This window comes from Papilio machaon, chromosome 26 (genome assembly GCF_912999745.1).
Source record: "Papilio machaon chromosome 26, ilPapMach1.1, whole genome shotgun sequence".
Lineage (NCBI taxonomy): Eukaryota > Metazoa > Arthropoda > Insecta > Lepidoptera > Papilionidae > Papilio > Papilio machaon.
In genome coordinates this window covers 3,241,444-3,260,401 of record NC_060011.1, presented here as the reverse complement: position 1 = coordinate 3,260,401, position 18,958 = coordinate 3,241,444, and the positions used below count along the sequence as shown (strand labels likewise).

At 36.6% G+C, this 18,958-nt stretch overlaps 1 protein-coding gene across 1 annotated transcript; it reads left to right on the top strand.

The window, feature by feature from the left end:
* Nucleotides 1-179: 179 nt before the first annotated feature.
* On the top strand, nucleotides 180-18,526 carry LOC106714673 (phosphoinositide 3-kinase regulatory subunit 4). The gene is made up of 28 exons (XM_045684620.1): nucleotides 180-446; nucleotides 944-1,124; nucleotides 1,755-1,925; nucleotides 2,542-2,730; nucleotides 3,285-3,373; nucleotides 4,024-4,233; nucleotides 4,476-4,938; nucleotides 5,427-5,619; nucleotides 6,948-7,057; nucleotides 7,501-7,609; nucleotides 7,988-8,136; nucleotides 9,227-9,370; nucleotides 9,512-9,628; nucleotides 10,134-10,268; nucleotides 10,574-10,652; nucleotides 11,067-11,143; nucleotides 11,439-11,560; nucleotides 11,934-12,028; nucleotides 12,858-12,965; nucleotides 13,427-13,502; nucleotides 13,634-13,729; nucleotides 14,009-14,131; nucleotides 14,405-14,515; nucleotides 14,995-15,170; nucleotides 15,771-15,929; nucleotides 16,702-16,862; nucleotides 17,272-17,453; nucleotides 18,210-18,526. Exons 1-28 carry the CDS (start codon nucleotides 355-357, stop codon nucleotides 18,427-18,429), a joined length of 4,137 nt encoding a protein of 1,378 aa, XP_045540576.1. The 5' UTR covers nucleotides 180-354; the 3' UTR covers nucleotides 18,430-18,526.
* Nucleotides 18,527-18,958: the final 432 nt, after the last annotated feature.

The window sequence follows — 18,958 nt, the reverse complement described above, 5'->3', positions numbered from 1 at the left end:
TAATAAAAAATCAATTAAATATTATTGAAACAGTAAATTTAGAAATTGGTTCATAACACTGATATAAAATCCTGCTAACGTACATCACTAAAAGCCAATGAATGTTTAAATTGTTATGACACTATGCTGTCATAAAGTTGAGAATTTGCGCTTTGTCAAACGTCAAACAAGTGCAAATTGCAAGTGCAATTGCGATTTCATTGTTTTGCAACAGTTTCTTGCCAATTCCTTTATTGTGCAGTAATTATAACTAATAGCTATAGACCGTAGTTCGTTTATAACTTAGTATGTGTATTTATTGAAGTAATTACATTTAAAGTCGTACTGTTTACAGTGTTTTTGTTTAGTTGGACAATGGGAAATCAGCTGGTGGGTGTAGCTCCTTCTCAGATATTCCCTGTAGAACATTATCTTAGCGATCATGCTGACCTATCATTTGATCAGAGGTAAGTCTATTTACATTGTATTACTTAAGAAGGTCACACAATTAAGATGTGTTTATCATCATCATCAGCTCACTATAAGTCCCCGCTGAAGCTGAGGGTCTCGGAGCCTACCCTAAGTTAGGGGTGACTTGGTCATAGTCAACCAAGCTCAGTGTGGGTGCTTAACCCCTGAGCCACCCACACAGTTATAGTTTGTACATTCTCAAATTTATTTCCTAAGGTTGAATATTGTTTTACACAATAAATACAATGTTTGCAAGATGTACAAAATTAGTAACATTTTATAATAACCCTGTGTAAGAAAATATACTAAAATGTTATATATTTTTTTACTTTCTATAAATTTTACCTAGCAAAGGGCATAAAAAAACTATTGTATTTGGCATTGTATGTTTTGTTATTACACTATAAAGAATAATTATATGATCATAATTATTCCCTTCCACTCAGTTAAATTTAACCATCTGAATTTATTAACTTTATATTATTTTTTCTAGTCTGGGCTCAACAAGATTCCTGAAAGTAGCAAGAGCTAGATCAAGAGAGGGTTTGATAGTGGTCAAAGTGTTTGCAGTCCATGATCCATCACTGCCCCTTGCTGAACATAAAGAGAGAATATTGAAGATTAAAGAACAGCTGGTTTCTGCCTTCAATTGTTTACCATTCCAGAGAGTTATTGTAAGTCTAAGATATAAAGAGAATACAGTCTAACCTAGATAAGCGAGTGTCCAAGGCACCACAATGTTTTTCTAGCTTATACAGATTGCCCTCTTACCCATGGTTGTCCATTAATACTAGCTTATACAGTTCCTAACTTTATAAGGTTTCCAACAAAATATAGTATATATAATATATCTAATAACAATAATGTAATCACACCCATTATCCAGAGGGATAGGCAGAGACCATAGTCTTCCATTTGGCAAATATATTTATCTGTCATCTATATATATAAAAGAAAGTTGTGTTAGTTACACTATTTATAACTCAAGATCAGTCGAACTGATTTAGATGAAAATTGATGGGGTGGTAGCTTAGAACTAAGAGACGGACATAGGAACTTTTTTATGTGTGCATTTTTTTTATTCTGTGAGGAAGAAGTCGCGGGTAAAAGCTAGTAATAAATAGTTTGTACTATTTTAATTTTTACACTATGTCAGTTAACTTTTTATGAAAATTACAAATCCTTTTTTAATATCTAAGGCTAGAAAGTTATCTTTTTTATATGTAATTAACAAACCAGGAGGTATTTCACATTCTTTGCTGATTAATATCAAATAAGACAGAAAAAAAAATTTCTTGCTCCAGTTAACAGATAAAGCGGGTCTTTTAATGAGAGAATACTGCAAATGTAGTGTCTACGATCGTATGTCTACACGTCCATTCCTCACCGTGTTGGAGAAGAAATGGATAACATTCCAAGTTCTATATGCGTTGCATAGGATGCACAAACTTGGCATCTGTCATGGTGATATTAAGGTTGGTATAATTAATTTTTTATAGCAGAACATTTGTATAGTTTATCCAAAGTAATTAACATTCACTTCAAACTATAAGCGATCTAATTGCAATAGTAATCAAAATGCCTGTTATTTAGAGCAGGTGTGAGCAACCTTTTTAATTATCAGCCGATTTAAATTCAATTTATTTTTGGCAGGCTACATAAAGATTAACTCTTATTAATAATATACTCTTTTTAGCATTGCACATCTACTAAACCAAGGTACTTCAGTATTAAAAACCACTAAAAATGTTTTGGTTTAATATGTACTACCATTTTATTTTAATTAAAGATGACGACAGTCAATAAAATAAATTCAATTTTAGTAATGCTTGGTGGACCGCATAAACATGTTTAACGGGTCTCATGTTGCTCATTCTTTGTTTAGAGCATGATTGAATCATGTACCTTTATGTATTACCTCCAACATATAGTAAATAATGTTTGAATTGATCTAAGAAGTCGATTATTGAGTTTGGACAATCATGTCATTTTGAGTGATTGACCTTGTGAGTTGTGAGTGCTTGTTACCTGAAATTTAGACATAAATTATACACAATATATTGTAGAATAAGAATTATTGGTCTTTCTCAGCTAGAAAACATAATGGTGACGTCATGGTTGTGGGTACTATTGACGGATATTGCATCGTTCAAGCCAACTTTCTTGCCAGACGACAACCCGGCTGACTTCAGCTATTTCTTCGATACTTCACGTCGCAGGCTTTGTTACGTTGCTCCGGAGAGATTCGTCAAAGCGCCTGATCCTAGTTATCGACCGTCTGTTAGTATTAATAATTTTATACACGTCTTTTTAATACTTGAAATCCATTTATTAATTTATAATAGCTTCGGTAGCTCAGCGAGCGTCGGTGGCTCAGGGGTTAAGCACTTGACTTGCAATCTTCAGGTCCTGGGTTCGAATCCCGCCATGTACCAATGTGTTTTTCGATTTTCGATTTACATATGTACATTTATCCGACGTTCTTACGGCGAAGGAAAACATCGTGATGCAACCTGCACATATCTGAGAAGAAATTCAATGATATGTATGAAGTCAACCCGCACTGGGCCAGCGTGGTTGACTATGGCCTAGTCACCCCTAACTTGGGGTAGGCTCCGAGCTCTTTGGTGGGGACGTATAGTGAGTTGATGATAACTCTATCGTTTTCATGTGAAACTCCGTTTCTAGATTTTCTGAAGTTGTATTTACAATTTTTTTTACATTACTTTGCAACTTTAGCTATTAATTAAATAAAAAGTTAGAACATACAATCATTATAGTTCTCCTCAAATAGTATATTTTGAATTAAATACAAGAAATATATTATTATATAGGGTGATGACAGAACTGGAGGATTGCTACTTAGCGAGTCACCTTGTAAAGTAGGTGAACTATTACCAAGTATGGACATATTCTCAGCTGGGTAAGCGAAATTGTAAATAGCTTCTGCATTATTCCAATATATATTCTACATCTGTATCAAATTTCATCGAGAACTGTTAAGCTGTTTTGGGAGATATGTAGTAACAAACATCCATCCATCCATTTAAAGTTTCACATTTATCTAATATATAAAATTCTCGTGTCACAGTTTTCGTTCCCGTACTCCTCCGAAACGGCTTGACCGATTCTCATGAAATTTTGTGAGCATATTCAGTAGGTCTGAGAATCGGCCAACAGTTATTTTTCATAACCCCCCCCCCACGAGAGGTAAATAAGCGAGAACTGGTATGCAAGAGAACATAGATATAAAAAGACTCTGATCATCATGTCAGAGGAACGTAGCGACACCAAAAAAAAAACCCCCCCCCCCATTTAGTTTTTTTTTTAACTGCGCGCGGCCGGAGTCGCGGGCGACAGCTAGTAATTTAGTATGATTATGTTCCCCAGGCGTGGTGCCACTACTCTTAGTGCTGCAACTTTTACTTCAATGTTTACAGATGCTATATCTAAACTAAGCTGCATTAGTAATCATTAAAGTACTTTGAGTCCAGTAATAATTAATATATTCGTTAAGTGGAAACGGAGTCTTATCTCTGTTTACAGATATTATATAATACTGTTTTTTTACAGATGTGCCCTTTTAGAACTATGGAACGAGGGTACACCAGCTTTGGATTTACCAGGGTTATTGGCATATCGTAATGGTGAAGATAGACCTTCAACGATGACATTACCTGAAGGATCAGAACCAGGATTGAGAGAATTATTACATTCAATGACTGAACGAAACCCTAAAGATAGAAAGAGCGCTGAAATTTATCTGGATGAAGCAAGGGGCAAGTATGTTTTAAATTTGTGTGAATTTACACTATTTTATACTAATTTTTATGAAATAGTTTTTTTTTATCTTGCTCTATGTCTATGGTTTGAAAACCTATCATAAATTGATTTCTTATTTATGCTTTCTATGTTATGTCTTCCCAGCTTATTTTATTTAACAGACATAAATGTAAAATTATTTTTCAAAATATCTTTTTTACATTGTATGAAACCTTTTTGAATTATTATATACAACATTTCAGATTATTCCCAGAATATTTCTATTCATTTCTGCAATCGTATATGTTGATATTTTCCGCACAACCAATATTACCAGCTGATGAGAAAATATTAAGAATACATCAAGATATAAAAAATATTATAAAAATATTTACACAACCCTCCGATGCAAAGAATTATAAAGACTTAGTCGAAGAAACCACAGACAATAATAACACAGATAATATTGAAACATTAATGAAAGAAGGTTTTAAGGTTATGAATATTAATGTGACTGATTTTGAAGAGGAAAATGATAGTAAAGCTCCGGAGAAAAGAGATATGGGTCCGGATAGTGAAGGGTTGATTTTGATCACTTCGTTGGTGACATCTTGTATACGAGGTCTTCATCATTGTACATCAAAATTGTATTGTCTCGAAATACTGCAATTGCTATGCGAGAATTCCAGTTCAGAAATAATTTTGGATAGAATTTTACCATACATTGTAAGTATATAAAAGTGTAAATTAAAAAAAAGTTATACACGAATTACTAATCGAATGAACACTGATTGACTTAATCGTTTTCATCATTTAGACTACAGGGTGTCAAATGGAATGAAATTCTTGTCAGCCAGAAAAAAATAAAAAAGTCAAATCACATTTTCTACAACTTTTGTATTATAAATGCGAATGTTTAGATGGATGGATGGATGTTTGAAGGTATCTCTGGAATAGTTCAACGGATCTTGATGAAATTTCTCACAGATGTTGAACATAGTCTGGAAGAATACATAGGCTACTTATTACGTTTTTTTTCCGCGCGTACGGAGTCGCGGGGACTGGTATTAATATTGTAAGTGCGAATGTTCATATGGATGAATGGATGGATGGATGGATGACACATGTACTACTAATTAAGTTTTTTTTTAAAAAATCCCTTTTTAGTCGCAGTCGACAGTTATATAATATATATCGTTATGTAAAACTTATAGATCCATCTATCTCATGACGTGAGAGCGCGTGTGCGCTCCGCAGCAATGTGGGGTGTGACACGCTGCCTGGCACACGTGGTGGCTCCTCCACCAGCCGGCTGCAATGTCTTCCCGGAGTACATACTGCCGGAGCTGGCACCACGAGCTGCTGACTCCGCGCTACCTGTACGCATCGCATATGCTAACAATATCGGTAATTTTTTTTTTTTTGTAAGATAGAGCTCCTGGAACACCAGAAGAACTGTAGGTGGCAAACGAGCAAACGGCTACATGAATTCGCCGAAATGGCGAAGCGACAGCTGCCCATAGACATTCTCAATTGCAGATGCATTGCCTACCCTTAATCGACGAAGGAGACACACAAAAACGGAATATTTAACCTTCCTATGCATCTCCTCCATAGAATCCACCTCCCCATCCCATCATTTCCTTATAAGAAAAGGGTGGGAAGGGAAAAAGGACTAAAGTTAGGTCTTTAAACAGATGGTATATTCGCTTCTTGAAAGTCTCTAAGTCGTATTGGTTTGGAAATACCACATAAGACAGACCGTACCACAACGCGACTGTTTGCTGATGTCGTTTTATTAAATACTAGCTTTTACCCGCGACTCCGTCCGCGCGGAATAAAAAAATAGAAAACGGGGTAAAAATTATCCTATGTCCGTTTCCTGGTTCTAAGCTACCTGCCCACCAATTTTCAGTCAAATCGATTCAGCCGTTCTTGAGTTATAAATAGTGGAACTAACACGACTTTCTTTTATATATATATATAGACTAGCTCTTACCCGCGACTCCGTCCGCGCGGAATAAAAAATAAAAAACGGGGTAAAAATTATCCTATGTCCGTTTCCTGGTTCTAAGCTACCTGCCCACCAATTTTCAGTCAAATCGATTCAGCCGTTCTTGAGTTATAAATAGTGGAACTAACACGACTTTCTTTTATATATATATAGACTAGCTCTTACCCGCGACTCCGTCCGCGCGGAATAAAAAATAAAAAACGGGGTAAAAATTATCCTATGTCCGTTTCCTGGTTCTAAGCTACCTGCCCACCAATTTTCAGTCAAATCGATTCAGCCGTTCTTGAGTTATAAATAGTGGAACTAACACGACTTTCTTTTATATATATAGATAATAGATAACCGTTAGCTTTAAATGCCAACCAATCTGTTCCATAAATATGCCAATTCCTTGGTGATATACAAGTACCATATTGAACACGCGTTTAGTGAAAGCTGGAGGACTAGCCCCTTTTCCCTTCCCACCTTTTATCTTCCAGAGGTAGTGGATTAGATGGAGGAGGGGATAGAAAAAGGACATTTCCATTTCTATGCGTCCTCTCCTCCATCGATTAAAGATAGATAACGTTACAATGTTTATAGGCAACGGTTTATTTCGGCTAATTCAGGTGGTCACTTATCTATTGATTTATTTAATTGTTTGAAATTTCATGAGCCATTATAATAAACTAGTTTCATCCATCCATACATCCAAACTTTCTCATTTATAATGTTTTAACAGCGAAGTTGGCGGAAACCGCTGTGAGATTTCTAGACCAGACCCAAAACATTGCGGACAAGGAGACGGCGAATATTAACTACGAAACTGAATTGTCAGCTCTACACGAAATGGTAATATAACAGTTTATTCCTTTGTATTAATTCTTAATTAACTTTTTTTTACATCTATAATTTAACTAGCTGTCGCCTGCAACTTCGTTCGCGAGTTATTAAAAAATAAGTAATAGTAACCTATGTGTTCTTCCAGATTATGTTCTACATCTGTGCCAAATTTCAACAAGATCCGTAGAGCCGTTCCGGAGATACCTTCAAACAAAAATTGATCCATCCATTCATTTATCCATCCATCTAAACATTCGCATTTATAATATTAGTAAAATTTGATACAGTAGTTTTCAAATATCTTAGCGGACAAACTTCTCGAGTCTGCGTACATTGTTAAGTGTAGCGGGATGAGGACAGAGCGCAAGCGCACATGACCTTGAGCCGTTACGTTATTTGAAGAGAACTATAACTTAAAATTCGTAGTGTCATTGAACGTATTTTTTTTCTAGGTTCGATCAACTGTGTCTTATCTCCTAACAGACTCACAGGCGGTGGTCAAACGAGCTTTAGTTGAGAATGGTATCACGAAGCTCTGCGTGTTCTTTGGTAAACAGAAAGGTGAGTTTTTTTACAAATTAACATCTAGCTGAAGTTGTGATAATTTAAAAAAAATTGCTAGTAATGTCTGATTTATAATTAAAATTATATTTATCTTACTAATATTATAAATATGAATGTTTAGTTGGATGGATGGATGTTAGATCTTAGTGAAATTTGTCTCGGACGACAGCTAGCTAGTATATATATATATATATATATATATATACAATAATAATAGCTGTCGCCCGCTATTCCATCTGCGCAATTAAAAAAATTTAATTAGTAGCCTATGTTTTATCTGTGCCAAATTTCATCAAAATCCGTTGAGCAGTTCTGAAGATACCTACAAACAAACATCCATCCATGTAAACTTATACATATAAATGTTGGTGTTAGCAAACGATGTGATCCTGTCACACATGGTGACATTCCTCAACGACAAGGAGGAGGCGGCGTTACGCGGCTGCTTCTTCGAGCGTGTTGTAGGTGTGGCCGCGTACGTCGGCCAGCACTCCGCACCAATACTGCTGCCACTCCTGCAACAGGTACACATTGTATAGAAACATGTTGCTTCACATACTTTTAGCTCAATCACTGAACAGAAACACTCAAAAAGAAGGAGATTATCAATTCGACTGTATTTTTCTTATGTGTGATTCGGCCTAAGTAGGGACATAAACGTAAGTATGTCCAATACATCTCAAATATAAAATGTCACCTATTTACTTCGGCCGACACCGACTGCGAAATAACAATAATTATACAATATAGACATGTTACAAGAAAGAAGAGAACTTTCTTTAGAGTTTAGAGAGGTTTCATGACATTATTTTTTTACTTTTCAGTGCATTTTGTTTGAGATTGTTTTTTATGGTACTTTTGAATGCATTTTGTTTGAAATTGTTTTTTATGTTACTTTTGAGTGCATTTTGTTTGAGATTGTTTTTTTTTTTTTTTTGAAGTCGGCTATTTTTTTTATATTCGGTTCACATTATTCTAGTACAGCGGTGATTCAACGCTGTATTACCCACAATAAAATCAACATAGTTCGTTCTCAAATTATGATCCAGCAGTGTATTTGATCACTGGATTGGAATAAACTTAAGACGCTACAAAGACATGCGTCAAATGAAAGCAATTCCGCGTACAGTCTGATGAATGTGCGTACCGAGGACCTAATTTTAGTCCTCTTTCCCTTTCCTTTTCTAGAACGGTTGGGAAGGGGAAATGGATTTGATGATGGAAGGCACAAATAGGAAAGGGAATTATTCTCTATCTCTGCATCTCTTCCTCTGTCGATTAAAGCTAGGCAAAGCATCTGCGGATGTCTATGGGCAGCGTTCGCTTCACCATTCCAGCGAGTTCTGGTGTCTTTTTGTTAGTTTGCCACCTATAATATAAAGAAATAAAATATTTAGTATTTTGATGTGAAACATGTATAGGCTCACTTGTAAACCGAATTGTTGGCGTGGCGACGCTTGCCGTGGCGACGGGTCGCCACGCTATACGAGGTATTCACATATATATATATATTTTAATAATATTATCTTTTATGCATATTACTTGTACACACACGATGTTTCACATCTGCCAGGTGTCCCATGACGGCTCACATATTTTTTTATATCTTCGTAGGGTTTAACAGATCAATCTGAATGGATAATAGCGAAGGCTCTGCGCGCAACGAGCAGCCTCGCGGAGTTAGGTCTATTACCCAAACAGGCACTGTGCGACTTGCTGGCCGAGAGTGCTGTCTACCTCGCACACCCTAACCTTTGGGTAAGTGTGACAAGGATAGCATGATTGAGACATTCATTAAATCTCGTTCTTACCTTCTTTAACTTTGCTTTGTCTTTTTGTTGCTCTTTTTGTTCGGAATTGTCTCAAATCTGTTTGTTAATGTTTTATTATTGTTTTTAGATACGTCATGAAGTATGTGGCCTGGTGTCGTGTGTTGCCAGTCTATTGAATCCAATTGATGTCAATTGTAAAATACTTCCCTTGGTGTGGCCACATCTTAAACATAAATTGATTCAGGTATCTATTATATTTTTCGGTGTTTATTTTAAAATATTCCAGATTATATATTCTATACTTTAATCTTATTAAAGTAAGTTTTTTTTTTATCAATTTTTGCATTCGTTAAATGTATTACTAAATTGTTACCCCCTATTCATCATCAGCTCACTATAAGTCCCCACTGAGGGACTCGAAGCCTACCCTAAGTTAGGGGTGACTAGACCATAGTCAACCACAGTCAAGTGCGGGTTGACTTCACACATATCATTGAATGTCTTCTCAGATATGTGCAGCATCACGATGTTTTCCTTCATCATAAGAACGTCGGATAAATGTACATATGTAAATCGAAAAACACATTGATACATGGCGGGATTCGAACCCAGGACCTGCAGATTGCAAATCAAGTTTTTAGCTGAACCACCGAGGCTCTTACCCTACACATCCTCTATATCTATGTTTAAAGATATGTTTTTGTAAAATGGTAACGCATAGCTAGAATCTATTTTTATATATTTAAAAGGTGGAGAGAGCTGAACTGCTACTAGAGAGTCTCGCAGATCCTATACCGCGGAAAGTCCTGGATGCGGTGCTGCGACATGGAGACGTGGACCGCCTCGTACATACCCTCAGGGAGAGGAGGAACACCAGGCTGAGGGTGAGTTCTACTGAAATATCTATCTTTATATCATATGTTACAGTGGTATAGTAGTTTTCAAATATCTTGCCGGCTTGAAATAAAATACAATATATCTATCTATCTATATATATAAAAGAAAGTCGTGTTAGTTACACTATTTATAACTCAAGATAGGTCGAACTGATTTAGCTGAAAATTGATGGGGAGGTAACTTAGAACTAGGAGACGGACATAGGAACTTTTTTATCTTGTGTGCATTTTTTTTTATTCCGCGCGGACAAAGTCGCGGGTAAAAGCTAGTAAATTATTTATAATATTGTCAGGTGAAGCAAGGTACGATGCCTCAGTACTGCGAGATGGGACAGCAATTGAAGAATCTGTTTAGAAGACTGGCTTCTGATGGTAATCTTTAACAGTTTTTTTTTCAACCTTAATTTTTTATATATATCAAGGTGGAAAACTAGCAAACAGTCACCTGAATCCGCCTAAATAGCGAAGCGACCCATAGACAACCACAATTGCAGATGCGTTGCCTACCTTTAATCGACAGAGAGGACGCGCAGAAAGAGGATATATCCTATTCCTATGCGTCTCCTCCTCCGTCAAATCCACTTCCCCTTCCCAACTTTCCTTATAAGAAAACGGGGTCTAAATTTAGATACAATTCTGCACATTAATGTGATTTAAAAAAAAACTTAGTAACTAAACTTTTTCCTGTAGAAAATTCACACATTTATACAAATTTTCGCTTTTTTCCAACAGGATGTTGTATAGAATTTTTGAAAAAGCTTTGTTTTTTTTTAAATTTATTTTCAGGTATGACGGAACATGTTGAAAATCAACTGTTGGCGATGAGTGCTCATCTTATCAAAATACAAAGCTCTACCACACAAGTAAGTATTTAAATTAAATATATTTATCTTACTAATTTGGATGAATGGATGGATGTTTGAAGGTATTGGAGAACGGGTCAACGGACCTTGACGAAATTTGGCACAGATGTTGAAGATAATCTGTAAGAACACTATTTTTTTTTAATTTCACGCGGACAAAGTCGCGGACAACAGCTCCTTTGTTATATTTCATCAAAAGTACTAGCAGGGAATTTTTTAATTTCGCTTCTTTTTCACATTTCGCGTTGATTTCGCTTCGGTAAACTAGGTCTGTAGGTACCATATGTATATGTAGCACATAACGGAGGCGCCAGGACGTCTGGTGCTGTCCAGCAGCAGCGGTATATCGAGATGTGTGCAGCTGGAGCCGGCTGCTGTGGAGCCACATACAGACAAACTGTACAACACACAGCCCAGGTTACACATCCTATAAGATAATATAATATAGAAATTAACACATCAAAGATCATTTAAAATACAGAGCTAATAAAGTTACGGTATTTAAATAAAAAGCTTATTTATCTCTGTTTTCAATTAATCTTTTCTGGAATTAGATTTACCTACGAAATATTCAGAAATAAGTTAAATGTTTGCCGTTAGACCTATCAGTTTCCTATCAATTGACTCAATAGGATTTTTTTCCTATTGAGCCGATCGAATTTAAAGAAATAGTGAGTTCAATAGGTAAAAAAATCGCATTAAATTAGATTCAACAAGAAACAGCTATTTATTTTGTGAAAGACCACAAATATCCTCAGTAATTTTGTCTTCCATTCCTGAATTGAACCAGACGTAGTCAGAAGACGTCGTTATCTCAAGAGGCACACATGAACACGGAATGGCAGCACATGTTCGGACATTCGCACGAACAATCCACCACAAAGTGTAAGTATTTGCTATTTGTCTATAGTTTTGTGTGTTTTATTGTCTATGGTATGCGGTTTTGAAATAAATGTTCGTTTTTTATAATTATCGGTTCTTGTATTCGTTCGGAAAATTTGTATTAGTATTTTAAATCATAATTACCAATATTTTTTTAATTTTAAATTATTTTTCTGAACTTTTTTTTGCTGTCAATGTCATTTGTGAATGTGGCGGGATTGTATGTCACTGTCAAGTTGGATAAAACAGACGAAAAATAATCAACGTTATTTGACTCTGTGGGCATAAATAAAACTATATTAATATAGCTCACTAGCGCCCTCCTGTTAATGCCAAAAATGTATCACAAGTTTATGTACTGTAGTTGTTATGTTTTTACTTTTACTTAATATCAATGATAAATCCCGCAACAACAATATTTATTGGGTGTACGAATTGGCCTCGTTCAGTGAAATACCACGACCACACAGAAGACAGACGTCAAGTGGAAGTAATTCCAAGTACAGTCTGATGAGTGTGGTGCCGGAGGACTCATTTTAATCCTCTTTCCCTTCCCACCTTTTTCTTATTAGGAAAGGATGGGAAGAGGTAGTGGATTTGACGGAAGAGGGGACGCATAGGAAGGGGAAATATCCTCTTTCTGTGCGTTTCCTTCTCCGTTGATTAAAGGTAGGCAACGCATCTGCATTTGCGGATGTCTATGGGCAACGGTCGGCTCGCTATTTCGGCGAATTCAGGTGGCCGTTTGCTCGGTTGTCACCTTTCAAACATATCTGGCCGACTGTGACACCGATGTAGTTCTATAAAGAACATAATAATATTGGTATTACAGCGTCAGAGCAGCTGGCGCAGTGTAGCGGTGTGAGTGGTGTGAGCGGTGCGCCGGCCGCCGCGCAGCCCGCACACTCACAGATGGGTCACAGCGCCAGCTATGTGCAATGTGTGTGTCCCAAATGCTTATATAATACACATTTAATGCATCAATTGCCTAATGGTTAAGGGTTCTGACTTCCGATCTTGCAGCCGTAGGTTTAAATCTCGCCATTCGACTATTGTCGTTAATTCATAGGATGTATATTTTAACACATGTTGCGAGCTTATTTGGGATTTGTTAAAAACATGTTTTATTTAAACATTTTTACACCTAATTCACACACACTTTGCAGTGTTTCTCCACTGCTGAAACACTTGAACAAAAAGTTATCATACATCCTCATACATCGGTGGAAACTTGCTATTAAATGGGTCTAAATACAAAATACGCCATTTGTCTGTTAGCTTTGCTTTGCTATGATAAAAGTTTGAGAAAACATCAGATCCGTTAAATATATGTTGTCATCAAGTAAATTTCAACTTTATGCGTTGTTGGTAAAGTTGTTTATCGATTGCGTTTTTTCGTAGACAGCATGGCCCCCTGCCGGATAGAGTTACGCAATTTGACGGCGCGAATGCAACAGAAATATCAAAAGTCTTTAAGGTATGGAATTTATTATACAAAACAATAAATCTGATTGTCATAGCTGTCATTCAGATCGGATTACCTACATACAAATCCATACACATTAAAACTATCTTTTAAATGGTATCGAATTTAATTTCTTTGTACAGGAGTCATGAAGATAACGGAGAAGGTGGAGAAGATTTATTGCCCCCTCCATCATGGCGGCCGGGTAACCAGTTACTGGCCTACCTACATGAACACAAGTCAGTAATAAATAGTTCAGTTTTACTCTAATTTTAATTGTATTTGTCAATTAAATTGGTTGTCAATCTTATATAGACAATTAAGATTCATGAAATCACTGGTTAGTGTTGATTTAACTTAAGAATTTTTAATCAAAAATATCTTTATAATTTGAAAGGTATCAAGTAATCGATCAAGGTATTAATCTGGTTAATATAGTTGGTAAGATGTTTTAGTGGTCAACAATGGTTCGTTTACCCCAGGTAAAGCGATAGGGTAAAAGCAATAGTTATTGTCAGGGCTCGTGTGAACCAGTTGGCGCGTGTGCCGAGTGTGCGAGGACTGTTCGCCTCCTGCTCAGATGACGGCACTGTGCGACTGTGGGATGCTAACAGATTACAAGGACATGCATATGTTAACAAGTAAGTATTTAACATTAAATGTAGATCTAAACATTTCTATCAAACTCTAAATAGCTACTACGCCTCGTTATTCATATTTCTACTTCCCATGCTATTCTCTCGTTTCACCAATCTTCTTATTAATTTAAAAAGGCAAAAGTTGTCAGTGGCCAGTATGCCACCTCTTTGGCAGATTTTTATCTATGTCCACCAAAGAGTTCGGATATGTAGTTCTGTGTAATTTAATATTACTAATTTTTTTTCCTGCTGATTTTTTAATTCGTTTTTTTCCAGGTCGAAGTCTATGTACAACCGCAGCGCAGGTCCTGTCATCTCGCTGGCGTCGTGCGAAGGAGGACAGTCTCTAGTCGCCGCTACACAAGAAGGATCTATATTTGTACTGAGGTAACTTACATCTATTTTCTTATTTCTGTCAGAGAAAGAATATTGATAAATATTTAAGCGAGTCCCTTAGTATAGTTTAAGTATAAGTTACTTCGTACTAAATTTATTTTGAATGTGTTTTATTAGCTTATGGTTGTAGTCTTGATCCTTCGAGTTGGATTTATGACAAACTTTTATAGAATCTATAGAGACATTATTATTAACTTATATAGAAACGGCTAAAACACTCACGTATATATATCCGGTGTCGGCACCGACTAGTTTCGAGCCCTTCGGGGGCCCTTCATCAGGGTGAGTGGGATTGGTATCATTTCGCGAACGCGGCACGTCGCTGACTAGTCGACTGAAACTAGTCGGTGCCGACACCGGATATATATACGTGAGTGTTTTAGCCGTTTCTATATAAGTTAATGAATATAAAGATTCACATAAATCCGACTCGAAGGACCAAAGATTCTAAGCAAATTATGTTTGTATAGAATGGACAGCGGGTCGTCTCGCATGACGCTGTCGCAATGCCGGCAGGTGTCTGCGGGGAGTGCGGGGGCTGCGGAGGGGTGTGTGGCATGCGCGTGCGCAGGCGGCGTGCACGCCGGTGTCATCTCATATGCCACACTCAATGCCACCGTTGTCGGTTGGGATCTCAGGGCACCCGGTATATAACATTAATACAGTTACATAACTAGAAATTACTATTCAATTACAATATATCTTGATCTGAGTTATTTTAATGTTTTAAAGGTAACCCTTTATAATAGATGATGTTTTTTCTTTCTTGCTATCTTTAGAAATGTTTTATTTTAAATGCATTAAAATACGGCAAAAAAGCAAAACCTAATAGAAGTAACAAATGTATTTAATATTCAATTTAACTAAATGCGAATTGAAAAAGCTCTTTATGATAAATTATAAAATCTTTTTTTATACTACAAGGTGGCAAACGAGCAAGCGGCCACATGAATTCGCCGTTATGGCGAATCGAACGCTGCCCATAGACATTCGCAATTGTAGATGCGTTGCATACCCTCAATCTCCTCCTTCCCATCCTTTCCTTATAAGAAAAGAGTGAGAAGGGAAAGAGGACTAAAATTAGTACTGCACCCCACACTCATCAGACTGTACTCGGAATTACTTCCACTTGACGCCTGTCTTCTGTGAGGTCGTGGTATTTCACTGAGCGAGGACAATTCCTGCAACTGATGTTGCTGACGTCTACCATTGTTAATTGTATTAAATCGTATATTTAATTGTACAGGTAACGCTTGGAAGCTGCAAGGTGACTTGAAACAAGGCGTGTACACGTGTTTGTACGCGAACAGTGCGGGATATGTTGCTGTGGGGACATCCAGTGGTGCGATCTGCGTCTGGGACCTCAGGTTCCAGTTGCCCATCACCACTGTCAGACATCCTAACTGTGAGTACACTAGCAATCTAGACTCAACAATACGTCCTGGTAACTCCGCCTTTTTTTTTGTTTCGGTAGGAAATCTTCAAAAGATACCTTGCCTTTTAGGAAAAGATGGGTTTAGGTGAAACTTGACTCATTAAAAACCTTTCGGTGACCATACTTTAGTGCAGTGTTTTCCAAAGTGGGCGATAACGCCCCCTTGGGGGCGTTTGAAACCTAAGAGGGGACGATAAGAGGCCCAAAAATGGGGGGCATTGAAATTAAGTAAAGTAATGAAATTGTGGTTTTTAAGTTTTAGGGCTGAATAAAAAGAAAATAAGTTTGACAATCACTGCTTTAGTGCAATTAGTGAGTCTTCGGATATACAAAAAAACACATGTTGAATTCTTAGCCCCGTCTTAAATCTGTATTTGTAACTCCGCCTACTTTTGTGGGAGGAAAATTGTAACTGGAATTTGATTGCAATCATTTCTAGCAATTAATAAATATTGTCGTTTCAGTTTTGATAAGTTAATGAATGTTGTAGTTCTGGGTTAAGATTTTACTCGTTAAGTTGACATATTATGTAATATTTTATTCTTATCCTTCTTCAGTAATCTTCAAAATTCTCTTCAAAATAATCATCTTCTTGGCCTTTTCCCACTCATGTGGCATTGGCACACAAGGTCTTAAAACATTAAAGTTTTGGCTTAAGTTACGACCTTGTTACTACTTACTGCCTACTTATAAGGATTATCTTTTCAATAATATGTGATAATAATATAAGTATATATAATAGCGGAGAGGGTGCGTCGTATAGTGGGTTGGGGAGGATTGTCATCTCGCGTATGGTCTGTGGGTGGACGGGATGCTGCGGCCTGGTGTCTGGAGGCGGCGCAGCGAACACACGCGCTCTGGCCCTGCACCAACACCTCACATCCACTCAACTATTCAACACCGGTAATCTTACTAATATTATAAATGTGAATGTTTAAATGTATGGATGGATGGATGTTTGAAGGTATCTCTAGAACATAGTCTGGAAGTACACATAGACTACTTATAAAGTTTTTTTTTAACTCCACGCGAACGGAGTCGTAGCGACAGCTTGTATATACATATAAACAGAAGAACATACAGACAAAGTGAATGCCAAGGAATTGACAGAATTTGATCTTTTGATTGAAATGCAATGTTTCTATGCATTCCCTCCTCCGTCAATTAGAGGTAGACAACGCATCTTCAGTTTTAGATATCTATGGACAGCGTTCACTTCGCTATTTTGGCGAATTTAGATAGCTTGTTTACCACCTTCAACTTCAGTTGAACAAACAAATGGTCTAGTCTAGACATTAGCGCTTTTTGTCAGGCGTGTCAGTACCTGAGCGCGGCGTACTGCGGGTGGCGCGGGGCGGAGGGCGGCCGCTTCCTGGTGACAGGCGGCAGCGACCAGCGTCTGCGCTACTGGGACCTGCAGCAGCCTGAGGACTCTTACGTACTGCTGCACGCGCCCGCAGACCAGCTCAGACCAGCCGGTGCTATTAAATATAGGTAAGAATAGATACAAATTTTTTTATCATACAGAGAACTCAATAATTGAAATTTTTACTTATCCTTTGAATTTTGAATAGGTTTTTTTTTTTTAATATTTGGAAATAACCAAACTAAAGCGTTGGAAATCTAAAAACATGAATTTTATCAAATTAAAATAATTTTCGGAGTAATCTCGAAATCAAATAGCTGCATAACTGCTAGTTTTTATTGCTTTAGATACCAATATATTTAACATACGCAAAAATAATACTATATCATCATCCTCTCATTGACCTTATCCCACCTACGTAGGGTAGGTGCACCAGGTTTCCGTCACCCCCTTCTTGATCATGTCATGTTTCAGGCAAACCATCCATCTCTTCCTAGGCCTACCTTTACCTGTGTACCTCCACATTCATACTTAACGTTCTCTTTGCCACATGCGATTCTTCCCTCCTCGTAAAATGCCCATACCACGCTAACCTTTTAATTCTCAATTTTTCTACCACCGGTGCTACTTTCAGACTTCCTCTAATATATCCATTTTGTATCCTATCCACGCTTGTAACACCACAAATCCATCTTCACATTCGCATTTCCGCCACATGTACTCTCTTTTCATCCGTCTCTTTAACAGCCCAACATTCGGATCCATACATCATGACAGGTCTTACGATGGTTTTGTAAATTTTCCCCTTTATCTTGAGAGAAAATAATACCATATCAAGTCTTTTAATTTTATAACTTAATAAAGTTAAATGTTTTAATTCACAGAAGTAGAATAATAGATGGCACAACAGTGATACAGGAATGTTCCAAACTGAACCCCAGCGCCCCCGCGCCCGCTGCGGCTTACGAGGACAACGTGTACCGCAGCGTAGAGTCCCGCTCCTTCCATCACACCGCACCCATCACAGACATCACAATGGTTGAAGGGAACAAATGTTACCTCGTCAGTTCCTCCGCTGACGGTGTCATTAATGTCTGGAAATAAATTTATTTATAGTACTTTGAAGTACAGATGTTATTGTTTATTTTAATTGATATATTTATTTATTAAACGTTAGTCAGTTCACTTAATAATCACAAATAAAGACAAATAGTATGTTCTGTATTAAAAAAATTAGAAACTTTAAAAAAAAAAACAATTACTACAGTTTAATTGCATTGTAAACATTTGCAATATTTAATAATAATATTGTATTTTTGAATATAACCTTTTAATTTCTAGTACTTTTTACATAGACCAAAAAATTTTTTCTTTGTGTTGGAAGTAGAATTCTATGGTTAATTTTGTATATTATATACTACTTAAGTATTATATATATGTATTGTAAATAAATTAATTATAAAGACTGTTAATAATTTGTTTTATTTACCTCAAAATTTATTATTTTAAAAATACGACCTCAAATAGACAAATAAAATATTTATTTATTACACCAAAATACAAAAACAATATGAGAAAAAAAATTGTAAAAACAATAAATACAACATTGATTTGCTTATAAAAATTATATTAT

Excerpts from the sequence above, each read along its gene's own strand:
- LOC106714673 (XM_045684620.1), top strand. The coding sequence starts at position 355 with ATGGGAAATCAGCTGGTGGGTGTAGCTCCTTCTCAGATATTCCCTGTA. Across the intron at positions 13,503-13,633 it reads AAATATCAAAAGTCTTTAAG|GAGTCATGAAGATAACGGAG; the intron begins GTATGGAATTTA and ends TTCTTTGTACAG. Across the intron at positions 17,454-18,209 it reads GCCGGTGCTATTAAATATAG|AAGTAGAATAATAGATGGCA; the intron begins GTAAGAATAGAT and ends TTTAATTCACAG.